At 44.6% G+C, this 22387-nt stretch overlaps 1 protein-coding gene across 1 annotated transcript in view; it reads left to right on the top strand.

Moving 5' to 3' along the window:
- DNAH11 (dynein axonemal heavy chain 11) overlaps positions 1-22387 on the top strand; it is a 404290-nt gene that overhangs the window by 39639 nt on the left and 342264 nt on the right. The window contains exon 4 of the mRNA XM_077491239.1: positions 8553-8746. Within this exon, the coding sequence (XP_077347365.1) occupies positions 8553-8746 (194 nt within the window). The remainder of the gene's footprint in view (positions 1-8552; positions 8747-22387) is intronic.

Genomic DNA, 22387 nt, shown 5'->3' with positions numbered 1-22387 from the left:
TAAACAAAAAAAAAAGACTAAAAATTTTGAAAAAAAAAAAGTTTTTTTTCTTTGTTTCTGTCAGTAAATTTAGCAAATAAGTAATTTTTCTCCTTCACTGGTGGGTGCTGATGAGGCGGCACCGATGAGGCAGCACTTATGGGCACTGATTAGGTGACACTGATGAGGAGGTATGAATATGCTGCACGTTTGGGCACTGGTGGGTGGCACTAATGGGCACAAATAGGTGGCATTGGTGGACACAGATAGTCGGCACTGATGGGCAGCAGTGATGACCAGCACTGACTGGCATCACTAATGGGTACTGTTTGCTGGCACTGGTGGGCACTCACTACTGGCACTGTGGGCGCTTTATTTTAATCAGCTCAGTCTGCAGGAATGGAGGTCCCTAAATGCCCCAGGGACTGGTCCGTTCATTTAAATTTGTGTTTTTTTCAAATTTTCAAATGTGTCTACCGGCGCAAAAAATTTTTTTTCAATTAGACTACCAAATTTTGTGGAGCAACCCCACCACTACAAAATCAATGTGAAAGTTCGTACGGTTTGCTGCAGTCAAATATGGTTCTACTTAAAGTAAAAAACCTGTGCAAAAAAAGGAAAAGAAGTGTGTGTTGACTGCACTAAACCCTATATTATTTATCGTAGAAGCAAAATATACACCACTGAGAAAAATGTATATATTCATATACATTCACACTAGTGATACTAAAATCAACATACATATGCAGTACACCCGTGTCTTTATCTCATATATAACTCATACATCCAATGTCACCATTAGTGTTAGGTTTATATGATACAAAATAAATAAATAAACAAATTTAATGTTCAGTGCCGTTTTTTCGCGTCAAAATGGCAGCTGTGAAGATGATTGGATCTTGTGTGTGTGTGCAGATAGAAGAGCAGCATGACAGGGGGATATTGTTTAAGCTGTAAGCTGGGAGCAGCATAGACCTGAGTGGAGCGGTTAGCCCTAACAATGAACCAAAGGCATTTTCTATATTAATATCTGGTGAGTGGCCAATTCTTATGGTGGTATTGGTGGATATGAAATACACAGAATCACGGATGCAAGGAATAGGCGGATTGTAGTAATTTAATATACAGCAGAGAATCTGGAAGGGGGATTCACTAAATGCTGGTTCATCTATACCAGCAGAAACACTGAACATTCATTTGTTTGTTTATTTCTTTTGTATCATTTAAATCTAATGCTAATGGTGACATTGGTGTATGAGTTAAATAAGAGCTAGAGACACAGGTGTAATGTATAGATATATTGATTATCACTAGTGTGTGTGTGTGTGTGTATGTATGTATGTATGTATGTATGTATGTATGTATGTGTGTATATATATATATATATATATAATATATATATATATATATACATTTTTCTCAGTGGTGTATATTCTGGTTCTAAGATATATAATATAGGGGTTAGCGCAGTCAACACACACACTTTTGGGGGAAAAAGTTCAGATGGAGGGAACATATTAAATATTTATAGTCAGTACTAAAGCCTCCTCTCAGCCTATGGCTCCAACCAAGGTCCCCACATTCTTGGAAACTTGTTATAATTGCCCACACTCTCTCGTTACCTATTGTTGAGTTTACTCTCGCTAACCAAGTCTCGACTAGCAGGGGCAGCTGCGACTGCCAATGTTGGGCGATCAGCTTTCTTGCTTGAAATAGGTACCTTAAAACTGGTTCAACAGTATCTTTCGGGGGCATTACACCCCTCAATTAAACCCAGGAGGCAGGTCTTGACCGTCGTTTCTAATGCTATCTTAAAGACTTTATTGATCTCATCTATAATATTCGTCCAGTATCTGAATAACTTCGGACACTTCCAGAGCATATGGATAAAATCACCAGGTGACCCACATCTGGGCCACTGGTCATATCCCGCCATCCCAGTTTAAACATTTTCTTAGGAGTATAATATACTCGATAAAAAATAGAGATGTGATACTTTCTGCGAGGGGGAGATTGAAATGAATGTTCCCTGTTTAAGAATATGGTCCCATTCCACAGTAGACAATGGCCCCACATCACAATCCCAGTTTTTCCTGTTCTTGGACGGACCGCCACGATCTATAATTCTATCCCCAAGTCTGGCATACAGTTGAGAAATTACCCCCTTGGACGACACCAAGGACATTATTTGTGTCAAAATAGGAATTTGTGTCCACTGCACTATTTGAGATCCAAATTGTGTCTGGACTGCATGCCTGACTTGGAGGTATTTATAAAACGAGCTATTGGACAAGGTGAATTCCTGCTTCAAATTGGCAAATGATTTTATAACATTACCTGCAAATAATTGACTCAATCGATTGATACCTTGATTCACCCATTCCCTAGATCTTTCAATTTTAGCTAACTCAGCTAAGTTCCTATTGTCCCATAGGGGAGCCAGTTCTGATACCCCCTGATATCCTAGTATGGCCTTCATTGTTTGCCAAAGTTTAACAATTTGATTTATCGTTGGATAACGTATGGCGAATGAGTTTGCCTCTAAAGCCTAAATGAGTGTGTTATGTGGGCATCCTATCATCAACCTGCCACTGGGGTTACCCCTATTTGATAGTTCTCCCCCTGCTAGGTGCTGTAGCTGGGACGCCAAAAAGTAAAGTTTGGGATGTGGAATCGCCACCCCCCCCTCCCCTAGCGGCAGCTGCAACGTCCGCAAGCAGATCCTGGACTGCCCTCTTCTCCAAATTAGATCTCTAAATAAAAGATTCTATTCTCTTAAACCACTTCAGACCTATCCATAGTGGGGCATTATGGAGAAGATATAGAATCTGGGGCAGCCATATCATCTTAACAAGACTACAGCATCCTGCCACCGATAGAGGGAGGCGGCTACAAATGTCTGCCTTGTATTTCAGCTTCAGCAGTAGAGCGGCTAAATTATCCTTGAGATACAGATTTACATCACTGGCAATCCAAACCCCCAAATACTCAATTTTTCTACCACCATTAGGTTGGGAATATCATGTGGTATACAACTGGCTTGTGTGTCTATCCGAAGTAAAGCCGATTTATCCCAATTGATGACCAATCCAGAAATTTGACCAAACTCTCCAACCATGCTTATCGCAGCTTTTAGTGAGGTTTGAACGTCTCCTAGGAAGAACAAAACCTAGTCGGCAAACAATGCTATCTTATCCTCCTCTAACCCCCCCCCCAAAACCCTGTATATCTAAGTTAGCTCTAGTAGCAATGGCCAACGACTCTATTGCAAGAGCAAAGAGTAAAGGAGACAGGGGGCACCCCTGTCTCGTACCTCGTTCTAACTGAAACACGTTGGAGTGCTCATTATTAATTTTAATTTTCGCTCTAGGGTTGGTGTAAAGTAATTTCACCCAATTGATGAAATTTGGTCCAAACCCAAACATTGCAAGCACTCTAAACAGATAATCCCACTCAAGGCTGTCAAATGCCTTAGCTGCATCCAGTGCCAAAATGGCCCTGGAGCCGCTATTGTCCACTGGAATCTGAATATTCAAATAAGTTCTTCGTATATTAATACTAGTAGACCTAGTCGGAATAAATCCCGACTGGTCAGAATGGATAAGCTTGTGGATACATCTGTTTAGACGTGTTGCCAAGATTTTTGCCAAGATTTTTACATCCGTGCATAATAGCGAAATCAAACGATATGGGGAGGGATCCATAAGATCTTTTCCTTCCTTGGGGATAACCACTATGGTGGCTTCTGTCATTAAGAGGGGCAGAATCCCAGCGGATAAGGCCTGACACAAAGTCTTCAATAATTCTGGCAGTAAAATCTCGCCATACCGTTTATATATTCCGATTGGTAGCCCATCAGGGCCTGGTGACTTGGAATTTGGCATCCCAGCCACAGCACCACACAGCTCTTCAAGGGTAATTGGGGCCTCCAACCAGGAGGGATCAATTTTACATTCACTAGAGTGGAGCTTTTTCATAATAGTAACCGTCAGCGTTAAAGGGGAGTGGTCAGATATCCCCCTTGGACCATATTCTATATTGCCCATCAAAGCCAGGGCCTCACTGTTAACTAGGGCCATATCAAGTCTAGATAAGGTAAAAAAAGAACTTGAGAAACAGGAATATTGTCTTTATTTACATCCTTTAGTTAGGGAAATACTCATGAGTCGAGAACTGGGATGGCTCCTTTAAGATCAGTAGTCCCCCAGACAAGACAAAAAAAGAAAAAATAAGATAAAACAAAGGGGAGAGGAGAGAGAAAAAAAAATTGGATGGAGCGGGTTTATATATCCTTAAGTCCACCACATTTAAATGTTCTTCCAATTCTAAAAAAGTCCTATTCTTGTTCTGGTCCTGATCTCCAATTGGTCCATAGGAGCATTTCTCTATGAGGCCTTAGCTCCCCTGTGACTTTTTGTCTGTGATAATGGTTGCAGCCAGTTCAGAACCACAAAAGGTTCCACTTTTAAAAAGGAAAAAGGTTGCTTTGTGACCTGAGAGTGAATGTAGACCGACTGTCAGGGAAGTGCTCAGAGCGGACGTGGTACTGGGCGCTCTGGGGTGTGCCGGTGCACGCTGGCATGCGCCTGTGCATGGGTGCGTGTGAGTGCGCATGTGCGTGCGCATGTGCGTGCGCATGTGCGCGCATGGGTGTGCGTCGGCACGTACATGTCGCTTGGCGCCAATCAGCCTATTTAGGTTTTCCCTACACTGTGCACGGTACTATCCGATCTGCAGCTCCCTGTTTCCTAGTACCTGTTACCTCGCTTGAAGCATCTGATCTCCTGACTACCCGGCTTGACCTTCGGATTATCCTGTCTTCTGCCTGCCTTCGACCCCGGATTGTCTTTGACCTTGAACCTGCCTGCTCCTCTGTACCGCGCTACCCGCCTGTTGGCAACCCTGCCTGTGACCCGGACTTTGAACTTGCTTGACCCCTTGTACTGCACTGCCTGTCTGTTGCTGACTGTACCTGTGACTGGACTTGCCTATTCAGCTCCTGCTCTGCATCCGCTGCCAGCGTCCAGCTGCCTGGAGATCACCGACCCATCTGCATCAAGACCTTTGGGCCTCTCCTCCTGCAGTAACCCACCAGGCTCTCATACCACTCTGCGCTCCCGTGCTTCCTGTCCATACTACCAGGGGCTGCGAGCCAGACACATAATGGAGGCCTTCCCCTGCTATCTCGGGCTCATCAGTCAGGTACGTGAAGTCTGACACAGACCCTTCCTTATTGTTACTACTAATGGATACCTCCACCGATATGTGCAGCCCTCCTGACGCACTCTGTCCAATACTGGGCGGAGCAGAGCGTTGTAGTATAGCTCAGGACAGGTCATGTAATATTTTAAGATGTCCTGTCAAATTCAATTATACCTGCCTCCCAAGCTTTCCAGAGTATACTCTCCTTGTGTCTAAATCGGTGAAGGCAGCAGATTATGTCACGGGGCGTTGAGGTTCTAAGGATTTAGGACCCATTGCCCTATGTACGCTGTCCAGATCCATATTGGCTTGTATCCTGCCATCCAAAACTTTATGGAAAATAGCCATTACCTTGTCCTGGAGGTTCTCCTGGTCCGCGGCTTCTGGAATACCTCAGAGCCGCAAATTACTGTGGCGGCTGCGGTCCTCGGGGTCTTCGATCCGAAGCTGTAATGTCGCCACCGTTTCTGAATACGCCCCTTCTCTCTCTCCAACATAACTACTCTCTCTCTTCCAGGGAGATAGTTGTTACCTCATCTGCTGTTAGGCGGTCTGCTAGTGATTGTACCTCCATCTGCACCTGCTGTATTTCCATACGATGAGCGTCCTCAACCTTGTGAATAAGAGCCTCTTTGTCTGTCCTCGTTGGGAGCGCTTGTATTAGTTTCCTTTAGATCCTCTTCTATGTTACTAGGAGTTACTAATCTCTGTATAGAGCGGTTTGCTCAATCTGCAACCACAACCAAATCTCCACTGTGTTATCCAGTCTCTTTTCCTTCAGGTATGACACCAACTGCTTTTGGAAATCTCACAGCCTGTCCTTTTTAGATTTGCCATTTTATTCCCGGATCCCCATTTCTGTGGGACCATGAAGTAATGCTGAATCTCAGGTTGAGTATCCCTTATTTTTGCTGCCTTACTGGAGGTTTCAGTGTCCCTCTGTTTAGCCGGAATCATGCCGCTTATTCAAGCCGTATTAGAGGGGTCAATCTGTAACTGATGGAGTGCCTGGAGCTCGTGCACTATGCGTCCTCACTCGTCGCCATGTCCCAGCCACACCCCCGGGTGTCTCTGGTCACATCATCATTACTGTGAGTGTAACCAACTGGATAGCGGCCCCACCAGATTCGTACACAGGTTTTTAAAGTGATTTATTAAGACAGCTCCGGCGTCGCTTCCGATCTCTTATCCTCTCTCCGGTTGCTATGCCTCCCCTGCTGATTTATTCTGCCTCTGCTGGTTCTTCTCCCCTGTCCGGGTCTTCTCTGCTGATGTATCCTCGCCCTCTCTACGGTTCTTCTCCCTCTGTCCGCTGTCTTCTGCCTCTGCCAGGTCTTCTCTGCGGTCTTCTCACTCTTTTGCCAGGTCTTCTCCGCTGTCTTCTCCCTTTATTCTTCCGGTGTTGACTCAATGCGCTCTCTCTCTCTAATGCTGGGTGCGCGGTGTGCCACTACTTATATTGGCATTGGGGGGGGGTCACCGGGTGACCTCATCCGGAGGCCCCACCCCTTAGGACATCACCTCTTGGGGCATGATGTCATACGGGACACTCGTCCCCACCCCCTTTTCTGACCTGCCGGGCTGAGGCCTGGCATGGAAAAAACGGCGTGGGGGTTTCCCTTAAAACCCATGCCAGACTGAAGGGCCTGGTATGGTCTTGGAGGGGTAACTCATGCTGGTGTTTTTTTTTTTTTTTTTTTTATTTGCCGTGGAGTTCCCCCTAAAGATTCATACCAGACACAAAGTGCCTGCATTGTCAGGATCAAAGTCGGATCCCCATTCATTGAAGTCGGGCTGATGTCGGACTTCAGGTAGCAGGGCAAAGTTGGATCCACAGTCGTACGACTGTCGTGTCATACCAGTTTGAACCTGGCCTCAAAGGTCAGTGAGTTTCTGGACTCCTAACAGACCCTTGCATCTTTCATCCAGTGCTGCACTGACATTTCTGGATTCTGAGTCATGGGGAAAGCAAAAGAATTGTCAAAGGATCTGCGGGAAAAGGTAGTTGATCTGTATAAAACAGGAAAGGGATATAAAAAGATATCCAAGGAAATGAGAATGTCAATCAGCAGTGTTCAAACTCTAATGAAGAAGTGGAAAATGAGGGGTTCTGTTGAAACCAGGTAGACCAACTAAAGATTCAGCCACAACTGCCAGGAAAATTTGTTCGGGCTGCAAAGAAAAACCCACAAATAACTTCAGGTGAAATACATGATTTTCTGAAAACATGTGGTGTGGCTGTTTCTAGATTCACTATAAGGAGGCACTTAAAGAAAGATGGGCTCATGGTCTAGTCGCCAGAAGAAAGCCATTACTAAGCAAATGCCACAAAGTATCCCGCTTACAATACACCAAACAGCACAGAGACAAGCCTCAAATCTTCTGGCACAAAGACATTTGGAGCGATGAGACCAAAATTTAGCGTTTTGGACACAACCATAAATGCTACATTTGGAGAGGAGTCAACAAGGCCTATTATAAATGGTACACCATTAATACTGTGAAACACGCAGGTGAATCACGGATGTTTTAGGGATGTGTGCGCTAAAAAGGCACAGGAAATTTGGTCAAAATTGATGGCAAGATGAATGCAGTATGTTATCAAAAAATACTGGAGGAAAATTTGCATTCATCAGCCAGGAAGCTCTGCATGGGACATACTTGGACATTCCAACATGACATTGATCCAAAACACAAAGCCACATTGACCCGTCATTGGCTACAACAGAATAAAGTGAAGGTTCTGGAGTGGCCATCTCAGTCTCCTGACCTCGATATCATTGAGCCACTCTGGGGAGATCTCAAACGTGCAGTTCATGCAAGACAGCCCAATAATTTCCAGGAACTGGAGGCTTTTTGCCAAGAGGAATGGGGAGCTTTACCATCGGAGAGGATAAAGAGCCTCGTCCACAAATACCACAAAAGACTTCTGTTTCGCAGCTACAGTGTACACAAGGCCTAAGTGGAGTTTTAATAACAACTCTATTTGTTGTCTAGAATTGCTTTAATGGCAACACAGAAAAATGTCCAATACATATTATAAAATGATCCAAAACAATTAATTTCGACTCCATGTTGTTGATTTATTTTGAAATCTAATTAGTTACAGTATCCTTTCTTTAAGGGATGAAAGTTAAAGTATGTCTGAAAGCAAATTATTATTTTTTTTTTTTTCGAAGTGTAAGGAAGGGTTAGAATCCCTGTCATGTTTTTAATGCTTTCTGTGTCCTTGCTAGGGAGATTTATCCTCCTATATTTGTATATGGTGAAAAAAAATATTTTGCTTTAGATATAATATCTATTAATATCTGGAAGTGTATTTGTGCTCTAGAAGATGTTTGGTTGTATAACTCATATCGTTTTTCCATCAGGTTTTGGTGCCTGCCCTTTCCCAGAAGCATCCCAAGGCCCCAGCCAGTGTCATTTCACAAGACATAAAGCTTCACGTGGAGACGCTGAAGAACAATATACTCATAGTGAAAGGACTTCTGTCTGGAAAAACCATCTTGCCTCTACCTAGCAAAATTGCCACAAAAGAATTAAACCAGCTGAGTCCAATGAAAAAGTAAGATATGATTTTCTATATTTGATTAGGGTAAACTTTTGTCCTCCATTAAAGTGATTGTAAAGTCTCATTTTTGTTTTAAAGTAAAAATAACAAACATGTTATACTTACCTGCTCTGTTGCAGTTAATTTGCACACAGCAGCCCAGATCCTCCTCTACTCGGGTCCTTCTTTGGCTCTCCTGGCCCCTCCTCTATTCAGACACAGAGCTGCGGCCCGGCCATGCCCTCTTTCTATTCTCATTGGCTAAATGACTTTGGTTGACAGCAGCGGTAGGAAATGGTGCCGCACTGCTGTCTCAGCCAATGAGGAGGGGAGTCTCGGATGGCCGAGACATTCCTACGGCACCGCTGGAGCTAGAGAGACCTCAGATAAGTATTAGGGGGGGTGCTGGGGCTGCTGCCGCACAGAGAAGGCTTCTTATCGTAATGCATAGATTGCATTAAGTTAAAAAACCTTATGCCTTTACAACAACTTTAAGACATTACTTTTGTTGAGAAACCCCTTCATCCTCTGCGTTGATTTAAAAGACCAAACTACAGTTGATCTAACTAAGCTTTCTCTATACGGTATATTTGAGGAATCGCCTAGAAAACAGAAAAACACACAATATATATATGTTAAGAAGCAGAACAGGACTGGAAGGATTTTGCCCCCTTAATGACCAGGCCATTTTTTTTGCGATACGGCACTGCGTTGCTTTAACTGACAATTGCACAGTCGTGCAACATTTTACCCATACAATACTGATGTCTTTTTTTTCCCCCCACAAATAGAGCTTTCTTTTGGTGGTATTTGATCACCTCTGCTTTTTTACTTTTTGAAATATAAACAAAGAGTGACAATTTTGAAAAATAAAAACACTATTTTTTTTACTTTTTGCCATAATACATAGGCAAAAATAAGATATACAAAAAGCACATTTATTCATCAGTTTAGGCCGATATATGTTCTACATATTTTTGGTAAAAGAAAAATCGCAATAGGCGTATATTGATTGGTTTGCACAAAAGTTATAGCGTCTACAAACTATGGGATAGATTTAGGGATTTTTATTTTTTGTTATTGTTTTTACTAGTAATGGAGGTGATCTGCGATTTTTAGTGCGACTGCGACATTGCGGCGGACAAATCTGACCCCAACTGACACTTTTTGGGGACCAGTGACATTATTACATTGATCAGTGCTAAAAAAAAAAAATGCACCGATCAATGTAAAAATGACACTGTCAAGGAAGGGATTAACACTAGGGGGCGATCAAGGGATTAAATGTGTTCCCTAGGTGTGTTCTAACTGTAGGGGGGGTGGGCTGCCAGGGACATTACAGAGATTGCTGTTCCCGATTGTTAGGAACAGAAAATCTCTGACATGTCCCCTGTCAGAACAGGGATCCGCTTGTTTACACTGGCAGATACCCGTTCTGCCTCTGTACTAGGCAATCGCTGACCGCGGGCATGCTACCGCAGTGGGCCTGAGAGCACACCAGCAGTACGTGCCCATCCGAAACTGCACCTGTGTGAGCCGACGTACAGCTATGGCAATTCACGTAGAAGAGCCGACCTGCCGCTGTATAACGACAGAGGTTGGTTGGCAAGTGGTTAATGTAATTGTACATTTTTAATTAATATTTTTAAATATGCAGCTTTCAGTAAAAGAATAACTGATATTCTGGTACCACTTGTTATGGGGTGACAATTGTTCTGCGTGTGCATTGCTCCTTCATTACACACACCCCTTCTGGAGATTATATACAACTGCACCGACACCCATAACGCAGGCATGGTCAAGAAGCTGATCCTGAGAAATGATGTGCAGTCAATGCTGGAGCGAGTACATGTAGACAGGAAGTGGCTGCAATATGCTTGAGGAGATTAGTAGCACTATCTTGCAAAAATGACAAAAATAGTGAAAAAGGCAATCGTGTATGACATGCTGTTTTTAGGAAACAAAAAAGTAATTCAGTTGGGGTTTTTCAGAATTCTCAGGATTATATATATATATATATATATATATATATATATATATATATATAGGGTAATTTTGCTGTCCCAAAATAACTCAACACACAGCCATTAATCTCTAAAACGCTGGCAATAAAAGTGAGTACACCTCTAAATAAAAATGTCCAAATTGGGCCCAATTAGCCATTTTCCCCTCCCTGGTGTCATGTGACTCGTTAGAGTTGCAAAGTCTCAGGTGTGAATGCGGAGCAGGTGTGTTAAATTTGGTGTTATTGCTCTCATTTTTTCATACTGGTTCAACATGGCACATCATGGCAAAGAACTCTGAGGGTCTGAAAAAAATATTGTTGCTCTACATAAAGATGGCCTAGGCTATAAGAACTCCCTGAGACTGAGCTGCAGCATGGTGGCCAAGACCATACAGCAGTTTAACAGGACATATTCCACTCAGAACATACCTCGCCATTGTCGACCAAAGAAGTTGAGTGCATGTGCTCAGCGTCATATCCAGAGGTTCTCTTTGGCAAATAGACATATGAGCGCTGCCAGCATTGCTTCAGAGGTTGATGGGGTGGGGGGTTTAGCTTCTCAGTGCTCAGACCACACCCCGCACACTGCATCAAATTGGTCTGTATGGCTGTTGTCTCAGATGGAAGCTTCTTCTAAAGATGATGCACAAGAAAGTCCACAGTTTGCTGAAGACAAGCAGACTAAGGACATGGGTTACTGGAACCATGTCCTGTGGTCTGATGAGACCAAGATAAACTTATTTGGTTCAGATGGTGTCAAGCATGTGTGGCGGCAACCATGTGAGGAGTAAAAAGACAAGTGTGTCTTGCCTATAGTCAAGCATAGTGGTGGGAGTGTCATGGTCTGGGGCTGCATGAGTGCTGCCGGCATTGAGGAGCTACAGTTCATTTAGGTAACCATGAATGCCAACATGTACTGTGACATACTGAAGCAGAGCATGATCCTCTCCCTTTGGAGACTGGGCCACAGGGCAGTATTCTGACATGATGATGACCCCAAACACCAACACCAAAACCAAGATGACCACTGCCTTGCTAAAGAAGCTGAGGGTAAAGGTGATGGACTGGCCAAGCATGTCTCCAGACCTAAACTCTATTGAGCATCTGTGGGGCATCCTCAAAACGGAAGGTGAAGAAGCGCAAGGTCTCTAACATCCACCAGCTCCATGATGTCGTCATGTAGGAGTGGAAGAAGACACCAGTGGCAACCTGTGAAGCTTTGGTAAAGTCCATGCCCAAGAGGGTTAAGGCAGTGCTGGAAATTAATGGTGGCCACACAAAATATTGACACTTTGGGCCCAACTTGGACATTTTTACTTAGGGGTGTACTCACTTTTGTTGCCAGCGGTTTAGGTATTAATGGCTGTGTGTTGAGTTATTTTGAGGGGACAGCAAATTTACACTGTTATACAAGCTGTACACTCACTACTTTACATTGTAGCAAAGTGTCATTTCTTCAGTGTTGTCACATGAAAATATCTAATAAAATATTTACAAAAATGTGACACTTATAGGTATATATTTATATTCATTTTTTTTACCAAAATTTGATTTTTTACATTTTTTTTTATTGGGTATGTTTTATAGCATAAAGTAAAAAATATTGTGTTGATTTTTTTTTTTTTTAATTGTCGGTCATTTTTTATTTTATAGCGCAAAAAATTAAAACTGCAGAGGCGATCAAATACCACCAAAAGAAAGCTCTTTTTGTGGGGAAAAAAAGGACATAAATTTTATTTGGGTACAGTGTCCCACCACCTCCCAATTGTCAGTTAAAGTAACATAGTGACGTATCGCACAAAAATTGCCTGGTCATAAAGTGCCTTAAACCTTCCGAGGCTGAAGAGGTTAATAAATCCCTTTTTTATCACTCTGCACTTAGAGGCATTTCTTTATCCTTCTCTCTTGCATGTTACCTGGAGACTGCTCCCCCTGAGGCTTGCCCTGAGCTACGGACATTTATATATAGCCATATAGACTTTTGAGAACATTTCTATCACCTGATTGTCTGCCCATATGTGATCTGTCAATCTGAGATTCTGTCTGATTGTCATATTTATTTTTATGCAGATGGTTGAAAAAAAAAAAAAGGGTAAATCATTAACAACCACTGCACCACTTCCTATTGTTTGTCGAACTTCGGAAATTGTCAGAGTTACACTGCACAATCCTAAACGACCTATACCCGTGCTACCTTCTTACCTAGTGGTGGACTGTCCCCTGGCATCTACTCCACAGCATACAATCCCTGCAACGCCCTCAGAGGACACAGCAGTGTGCCGATCCCCTGTGTCCTTCGAGGTGTGCAGAAAGTACAGGTTTAATTGCAGTGTTGGCACTTTGAAATAAATACGTTGGTTTTGTGTTGCAGTTTGGGCACTTGGGCTCAAAAAGGTTCACCATCACTGATATATATATATATATATATATATATATATATATATATATATATATATATATATATATTGCAGCACTTCATTAAACAGTTTTCTGTTAGACCCCTGCAAAGTCCCACACAATGCCCATTGATCCTGCCAGTGAAGTCCACCTCGTACAGCTTCTGGTGGTGGTTTGGCAATGATACTGCACTGCTCTTGACTTCTGAGCATAGTTACCTCTCTCTGGGATGAAACAAAATTAAAGGGGGTGTGGCTATCGGTACTGTCACTGCTGATTTGCTTTCTTGTTAATCTACACTAGCCACATCTAGTCCTGACCACTGCCATCACCATCTCCATGGCTAAAACCCTCCTACTGTGACATGCAGTGTCCTGGAGGAGAGCATGTGAGACAGAAATAGAGGATTTGACTCTGTCAAGAAAAGTAAAGGGAGGTTTTGCTTTATAGTATGAGGCTTGCACATCACATAGCTAGATTTAGACTTCTCATACAGGAGCCATTAGTTGTACTTTAAGGCACTGCTGCCTCTGACTGCTAGTCACAAGATTTTTAGAGTGAGAGTTTGTGATGTCACTACTGTGCTGCTCACTGTTCTCCTTGTAAAACCCTGCCTTTACCTAGATTTTCACCTCCACCTAGAGACACAGTGCAGATAAAGGCATGATAAATCAGTAATAAACGATAGATCAGCTGCGGGGAACCAATTGGCAACAAGTCCTTTGCCCGCTGCAGGTCTTTTTCAGGCAATGTACCACTTTAACCCTAGGATCACTTCAAATATCATGCCCCTTCCCACCTGAAGGCATATTGCATGTGCAGTGCCTTGAAAAAGTATTCGTACCACTTGAAATTGTACACATTTTTCATGTTACAACCAAAAACGTAAATGTATTTTATTGGGATTTCATGTAATAGACCAACACAAAGTTGCACATAATTGTGAAGTGGAAGGAAAATGATAAATGGTTTTCAAATTTTTACAAATAAATATCTAAAGTGTGGCGTGCATTTGTATTCAGCCTCCCTGAGTCAATACTTTGTAGAACCGCCTTTCGCTGCAATTACAGCTGCAAATCTTTTTGGGGATGTCTCTCCCAGCTTTGCACATCAAGAAAATTACATTTTTGCACATTCTTCTTTGAAAAATAGCTCAAGCTCTGTCAGATTGGATGGAGAGCGTCTGTGAACAGCAATTTTCAAGTCTTCCACAGATTCTCAATTGGATTTAGGTCTGGACTTTGGCTGGGTCATTCTAACACATATGCTTTGATCTAAACGATTCCATTGTAGCTCTGGCTGTATGTTTAGGGTGGTTGTCCTGCTGGAAGGTGAACTTCCGCCCTAGTCTCAAGTCTCAAAGAGGTTTTCTTCTAGGATTGACCTTTATTTGGCTCCATCCATCTTCCCATCAACTCTGACCAGTTTCCCTGTCCCTGCTGAAGAAAAGCATCCCCACACTATGATGCTGCCACCACCACCATGTTTTACAGTGGGGATGGTGTGTTCAGGTCATGTGTAGGCTAAATAGTTCAATTTTGGTCTTATCTGACCAGAGCACCTTCTTCCACATGTTTGCTGTGTCCCCCACATGGCTTTTCGCAAATTGAAAACTGGACTTCTTTCTATTAACAATGGCTTTCTTCTTGCCACTCTTCCATAAAAGCCAGATTTGGATCTCTGCAGATCCTCCAGAGTTACCATGGTCCTCTTGGCTGCTTCTCTGATTAATGCTCTCCTTGCCTGGAGTGCCAGTTTAGGTGGACGGCCATGTAGGTAGGTTTGCAGTTGTGCCATACTCTTTCCATTTTTGAATGATGGATTGAACAGTGCTCTGTCAGATGTTCAAAGGGCTGATAACAGTTCAGGGTAAATTGGAGATATATTCTGCATCTAGGTAGACCACCAGGCAATATTATTCACCGTGCGACCACCAAGCAGAGAGAATGAATACAGTTACGGGACTAAGTGGACTCCATGCCAGCAAAGAGTGATGCACACGACCGGACTTTTCGAGGGAATAGGTCCGGCGTTCTTTCCGACAGGGTTTCAGCGGAGTTCCGACAGACTTTCCAAATGAACGGACTTGGCCACACACAATCACACCAAAGTCCAACGGATTCGAACGTGATGACATATGACTGGACTAGAATAAGGAAGTTCATAGCCAGTAGCCAATAGCTGCCCTAGCGTCGTTTTTTGTCCGTCGGACTGGCATACACACGAACGGATTTCTCGGTCCGGCGGAGTTCCGGTGGAAAAATTTAAAACATGTTCTATTTCTAAAGTCCGCTGGATTTTTGGCAAGCAAAGGTCCGATGGAGCCCACACAAGATCGAATTGTCCGACGGACTCGTTCCGTCGGACCTTTGCTGTCAAAAAGTCTGGTCGTGTGTACGCGGCATTAGAGTCAAACGAGCATGAGAACTGAGAATGTAGTCACTCACAGGGGACAGCATAGAGGATCAACTTCAACATCATCTCATCAACAGGTAAAGTCTTGAACTCCACCGTCCATAAAAGAAAGAAGCCGCCACATAAAACCATAAACTGAGGGTTTAGTATAAAAGGTAGAACACTTATATCAATGATGATGAGTTCAGGCACAGGGAAAATGTGATCACAAATAAATGCTGGAAGTGCAATAACATGGAGCTAGCTCACTACGTCGACTAGAACCATACGTTGGTCTAGTCCAGGTGTCTTCAAACTTTTTACGCCGAGGACCACACTGTATATTTTACAGATATTCGAGGGCCGGAAAAAAAAGTTTTTTTATAAATGAATCCTCAGCCATGGAACAGAGTAGAAATTAAAAAAATGCTGCCATCAACGGGGCTGAATGGTGAACCTGTATCCTCGGCCCACACCTAAATGGCAGGGCCTCGTGCACCAGGGCTAAACGTTAAGTGTGCATGAGGCCTTACATATGTGTTCCTGTCAGAGCCTCCATCTCCCTGCCAGTTGTATCCCCAGCAGAGCAGAATCTCTCCACACAATTGTATCCTCATAAGATTTTCCGTACACGCTTGTGTCCCCATTAGCACCCACCTTGCACAATTCTGTTCCCATCACAGCCACCCCCCCCCATTTATGTCCCCATCAGAACTCCTGCCACACGCTTGTGTCCCCTCAGAGCCACCTCCCCACACCCCTTAAAACCCTTCCTGCCCATGTCCCAATCAGCACCCCCTCGTGTGTCCCCATCAGAGTCCCCCCCACACTTCTGTCCCCATCAGAGCCCCCCCTACACACTTGTGTCCCCCATCAGAGCCCCCTCCACACTTGTGTCCCCCATCAGAGCCCCCCTCCACACATGTGTCCCCCATCAAAGCCCCCCTCCACACTTGTGTCTCCATTAGAGCCCCCCTCACACTTGTGTCCCCCATCAGAACCCCCCTCACACTTGTGTCCCCCATCAGAGCCCCCCTCACACTTGTGTCCCCCATCAGAGCCCCCCTCACACTTGTGTCCCCCATCAGAGCCCCCTTCACACTTGTGTCCCCCATCAGAGCCCCCCTCCACAATTGTGTCCCCCATCAGAGCCCACCCCTCCACACTCCTTCACTCAGAGGATCGGGAGGAGACTGATGATTCCACTTCTGAGGAATCTAGTGGAGAAGGGCCCTCTTCAGCTTCTCAGGATGAGAAAATGTTGGTGCAAATTCTTGCTGGATTGGTCGCAAAAAGTTATCGTGGTTGTTCCAATACAAGAGCAGGGAAAGGGGTTTTATTCAAACATTTTCATGGTACCGAAGCCATACGGAGATACCCATTCTAGATCTCAAAGATCTAAACCGATTTCTAGAGATTCGGGCCTTTCGCATGGAATCGATCTGATCGGTAGTCTCCATCCTACAAGGAGGAGAACTTCTGGCATCAATAGACATCAAGGAAGCGTACCTGCATGTACCTATTTTTCCTGCTCATCAAAAGTTCCTGCGTTTCGAAGTAGAAAAACGCCACTTTCAGTTCATAGCTCTGCGTTTCGGGCTAGCTACTGTACCTCAGGTGTTTTATAAAGATCTTGGCCCCTCCTCTGGCCAGATTAAGGGCCCAAGGTATAACGATAATAGCATACCTAGACGACTTGCTCTTGATAGACCGGTCAGTAGCCCGCCTGGACCAAAATTTGGTCACCACAATCAACTACCTGGAATGCCTAGGTTGGGTCCTCAACTTAGAGAAGTCTTCTTTAAAACCAGTAAGAAGACTAGAGTATTTGGGTCTGGTCATAGATACAGCCCAGCAGAGTGTATTCCTACCCCAAGCAAAGATCAGTTCTATAAGAGAACTGATTCAGGCAGTCAGGGCAAAGAAGGGTCCTTCTATTCGTCTTTGTATGAGGTTGTTGGGGAAGATGGTGGCTTCATTCGAAGCAGTTCCCTACGCTCAGTCTCATTCAAGGAATACTGCAAAACAGTATCCTATCGGCCTGGACCAAGAAGGTTCAGGCATGAGATTTTCCGATGCATCTGTCCCCTACAACACATCGGAGCCTCAGCTGGTGGTTGATACCCAAAAAACTGTGGAAAGTAAAATCCTTTTTACCAGTTACCTGGATGGTGGTAACAACAGATGAAAGTCTTTCAGGTTGGGGGGCAGTCCTGGAACAGTCGATTGTCCAAGGGAGATGGTCCAGGACCAAGAGAGCCCCATCAACATTCTGGAGATCCGTGCGGCATATCTAGCCTGGACACTCAGGTTGCAGGGTTGCCCTGTCAGGATCCAGTCCAACAATGCCACAGCAGTGGCTTATATCAATCACCAAGGGGGCACCAAGAGTCGTGCAGCTCAGGAAGAAGTAAACCAGATCTTAATCTGGGCAGAAAGACATGTGCCATGCATATCAGCAGTCTTCATTCTGTGGGTAGAGAACTGGCAGGCGGACTACTTTAGCCGCCAGCAGTTAGTGCCAGGGGAATGGTCTCTCCACCCGACATCTTTTTGGCCATATGCCAGAGATGGGGGGGGGGTTCCGGATATAGATCTCTTTGCATCCAGGTTCAACAACAAGGTCGACAACTTTGTGTCAAGAATGAGGGATCCTCTTGCATGCGGGACAGATGCGTTGGTTACTCCATGGCATCAGTTCTCTCTGATTTATGCGTTCCCTCCTATTCTGCTACTGCCAAGACTGCTTTGCAGGATCAGGCAGGAAAAGAAGTCGGTGCTTCTGGTGGCCCCAGCATGGTCCAGAAGAGCTTGGTATGCAGAAATAGTGAAGATGGCGGTAGGCTCTCCTTGGACCCTACTGTCTCGTCCAGACCTGTTATCCCAGGACCGGTATTCCATCCTACCTTACAAACGCTAAATTTAACGGTTTGACTATTGAAACCCACATTCTGAAGAATCGTGGGCTTTTGGGCCCTGTGATATCTACCTTGATTAATGCAAGAAAGCTAGCTTCCAGAATGATTTATCATAGAGTCTGGAAAGCATATGTCTCCTGGTGTGAACCTAGGGGTTGGCACCCCAGAAAATATGTCATAGGCAGAATCCTGGAATTTCTGCGAAATGGGTTAGAGATGAAACTGGCCTTGAGTACCATCAAGGGCCAAGTCTCAGCCTTATCAGTTCTGTTTCAACGTCCACTTGCTTCACATTCTATGGTCCGAAGCTTTATACAAGGGGTAACACACCTTAATTCTTCAGTTAGGGAGCCTCTGAACCCCTGGGATTTGAATTTGGTTCTATCAGCTTTACAGAAGCAGCCTTTTGAACCGATACATCAGATTCCCTTAGTTCTGTTGATAAGGAGATTCATTTTTCTGGTGGCCATTTCTTCTGCCAGAAGAGTATCAGAATTAGTGGCCCTCTCTTGTAAAAAAGCGTATCTGATAATGCACAAGGATAGAGTGATGTTATGCCCTCATCCTAGTTTTCTACCGAAGGTGGTCTCAGGTTTTCATCTAAACCAAGATATTGTTCTGCCTTCCTTTTTTCCAAATCCCTGTTCTACGGAAGAGAAGTCGCTACATTCTTTGGATGTAGTGAGAGCAGTCAAAGCCTATCTGGAAGCGACGGCTCAGGTTCGCAAAACGGATGTTTTGTTCGTATTGACAGAGGGTCCTAAGAGAGGACAGGCAGCATCAAAATCTACCATTGCTAAATGGATTCGACAAGTAATTGTTCAAGCTTATGGTTTGAAGCAAAAGATTCCGCCTTTTCAGATCAAGGCGCACTCCACTAGGGCTATTAGTGCTTCATGGGCGGTGCATCACCAGGCCTTCATGGCTCAAATCTGCAAGGCCGCATCAATCCATACATTCACCAAATTTTATCAGGTGGATGTGAGAAGGCATGAGGACATCGCCTTTTGGGCGTAGTGTGCTGCAGGCAGCGGTACAGGGTCCTCAGGTCTGAGTACACCCTATGTTGTGTGGTTCCCCTCCCCTCAGATAGTATTGCTCTGGGACATCCCACCAGTAATTACTGAGTCTCTGTGTCCCGTGATTTACGAGAAAGAAAATAGGATTTTTGTAACAGCTTACCTGTAAAATCTTTTTCTTTTGAGGTACATCACGGGACACAGAGGTCCCTCCCCTCTTCTAATACACTTATATTGCTTTGCTACAAAACTGAGGTACCTCCAGTAGGGGGAGGGGTTATATGGGGGATTGAACTTCCTGTCTAGGGTATGCCAGTGTCCAGTCACCTAGTGATACCCTATAACCCACCAGTAATTACTGAGTCTCTGTGTCCCGTAATGTACCTCAAAAGAAAAGGATTTTACAGGTAAGCTGTTAAAAAATCCTATTTTTTGTTTTCTCCTTCACTGATGGGCACTGATGAGGCGGCACTGATGGGCACTGATGAGGAGGCACTAATATGTAGAATTGATGGGAACTGATAGGCAGCACTGATATGCAGCACTGATGGGCACCGATAGGCGGCACTGATGGGCACCGATAGGCGGCACTGATGGGCACCGATAGGCGGCACTGATGGGCACCGATAGGCAGCACTGATGGGCACTGACAGGCGGCACTGATGGGCACTGACAAGCAACACTGATGTGCATTGATAGGCTGCACTGATTGGCACTGATGGACACTAATAGATGGCACTAATGGGCAGCACTGATGATGAGGTACTGACAGGTGTTACTGATTGGCCCTGTGGTGGGCACGGATTGGCACTGTGGTGGGCACTGACTGGCAGCTGATGGGCACAGATTTGCAGCTGTGGTGGGCACCTCTCATGGGGGCTGCGCTGATAATCAGTGTGCTGATTATCGGCGCAGACTCCCCCCCCCCCGACAGGGAGAGACGTCAATGGGCTCTCCCTGTCAGCGCAAACTGAGGAAAGCTGTTTACCGGCACTTCCTAGTTCACGCGATGATCATCTGTGATTGGTCACAGCTGATCACGTGATAAGGAGCCTCCGTTAGAGGCTCCTTACCACGATCGGAAATGCAGTGTCAGACTGGCGCGTTGCACAAACGATCGCCGCACTGCGTGCCCCAGTGAGTGCATGCCGGCATGTTATCCTGAAAGATGTCATGTGACGTCTGGTCAGGATAACAGGACTACCGCCCGGCCGTCATTCTACTATAGCCTGGGTGGGAAGTGATTAAAGTGGTTCTAAAGCCTTAAGGTTTTTTACATTAAGAATGCATATTTCAGTACCTTCATTGCTGCAACTGCCCACCAGACCCCCCTTTTTAGACAGATTGATAGCAGCAGGAGCAATTGGGAGTGGGGCAGAGTTCCGCTGTCTGTATCAATGGATACAGCAGCAGGACTCGGGAGCGAGCACGCTTGGGTGCTCCCAGGAAAAGTGTCTTTCCCTGGGGGCACCTCGAGCCATGGCGGGGACCCCACAAGAAGAGGACCGGGGCTGCTCTACACAAAACTATTGCAGAGCAGTTTAGTATAGGTCATTGAGTGTCATTGAGACCACTGGTCACGAGCATTGTCACTGTACAGCCTGCTGTCATGCTTAAAGGGACCGATGTACAGCCACGACGGTTTGCATGATCATGTCGACCTGCCGCAGTATAATGACGGTGGCTGGTTGGCACGTGGTTACGTTGGCTATATGCTTTTAGCCCCCCTTCTTTCCAGGTGACTCATTGTATTCTGACAGCGCCATCCGCTGATTAGCAGTTGATCAGCTGCAGTTGCTGATTAAGAAAAATTTTCCAACATGTTTTTTTGACAAAAGTCAATCAAATGATAGGCTTCTGTTGAGCAGGGACGGCTACACACTGTTTGAAAGTTGACTGGTCCCTGCTGACGCAACTGAATTTCAATGCATGTATGACCAACTTTAGGGTTTAGATCTACTTCAAAGATTTTTGCATTTTGGTCTGTAGCAGGTTCTCCACAGAAATATAGAATAAACTTATGCCACGTACACACAATCGGAAATTCGGCCAGCAAAAAAACGATGAGAGCTTTTCATCTGAAAATGTGACCTTGTGTAGGCTCCATCAGACTTTTGCTGGTGGAATTTCGGCCAGCAAAAGATTGAGAGCATGTTCTCAATTTTTCAGACGAAAAAAAGTTTCTACTGGAAATTCTGATCGTCTGTTACAATTCCGATGCGCAAAATTCCTACGAATGCTCGGAAACAATTCGACGCATGCTCAGAAGCATTGAATTTCATTTTCGCGGGTGGTCGTAGTATTGTACGTCACCGTGTTCTTGACTGTCGGAATTTGGTGTGACCATGTGTAGGCAACACAAACTTGAGCGGAATTCCATCGGAAAAACCATCCAAGGCATTTCTGACGAGAATTCCGATCGCGTGTACGCAGCATAAGTCCAGAGATTGCATTTTTTTAGGTGTAATGCCAGGATTGGGGAGCTTGTCTAGGATCTTGGGCAGTAAAACCCATCTAAAAACCCTTTTTGGTCTATTTGTACTTTAGCCCTGGTTCACATTGAATACGGCTTTGAAATGGTGCAATTTTAAAAAATTAAGTTGCTCGATTTCAAAGCCACAGGTCAGTGCGACTTTAGGTGCAAATTGGAAGACATCTGTGCGGCTTCATGTACGGATGTCTATGGCAAGTCACATTCAAAATCGGCAAAAATAGTGCAAGCACTACTTTTTCAAATCAATGCGGCACTGCAAAGTCGGTGTTGCACCCATTTGAACAGTGCCATTGCTGACAATAGGGTGCGACTTGCATGACAAGTCGCTCCGGTGTGAATGGGGGCTTGATGGTCAAAAATGATAATGTAATTTATGAGAGTTTCTACTGGATATTGATCATCTCAGTAGACCACAAAATCTGCTGATGA

This window comes from Lithobates pipiens, unplaced genomic scaffold (assembly GCF_037356315.1).
Source record: "Lithobates pipiens isolate NorthernLeopardFrog02 unplaced genomic scaffold, aLitPip1_a1.2 Scaffold_19, whole genome shotgun sequence".
Lineage (NCBI taxonomy): Eukaryota > Metazoa > Chordata > Amphibia > Anura > Ranidae > Lithobates > Lithobates pipiens.
The sequence above is the reverse complement of the archived record's forward strand: the minus strand, read 5'-3'. Positions and strand labels throughout refer to the sequence as shown.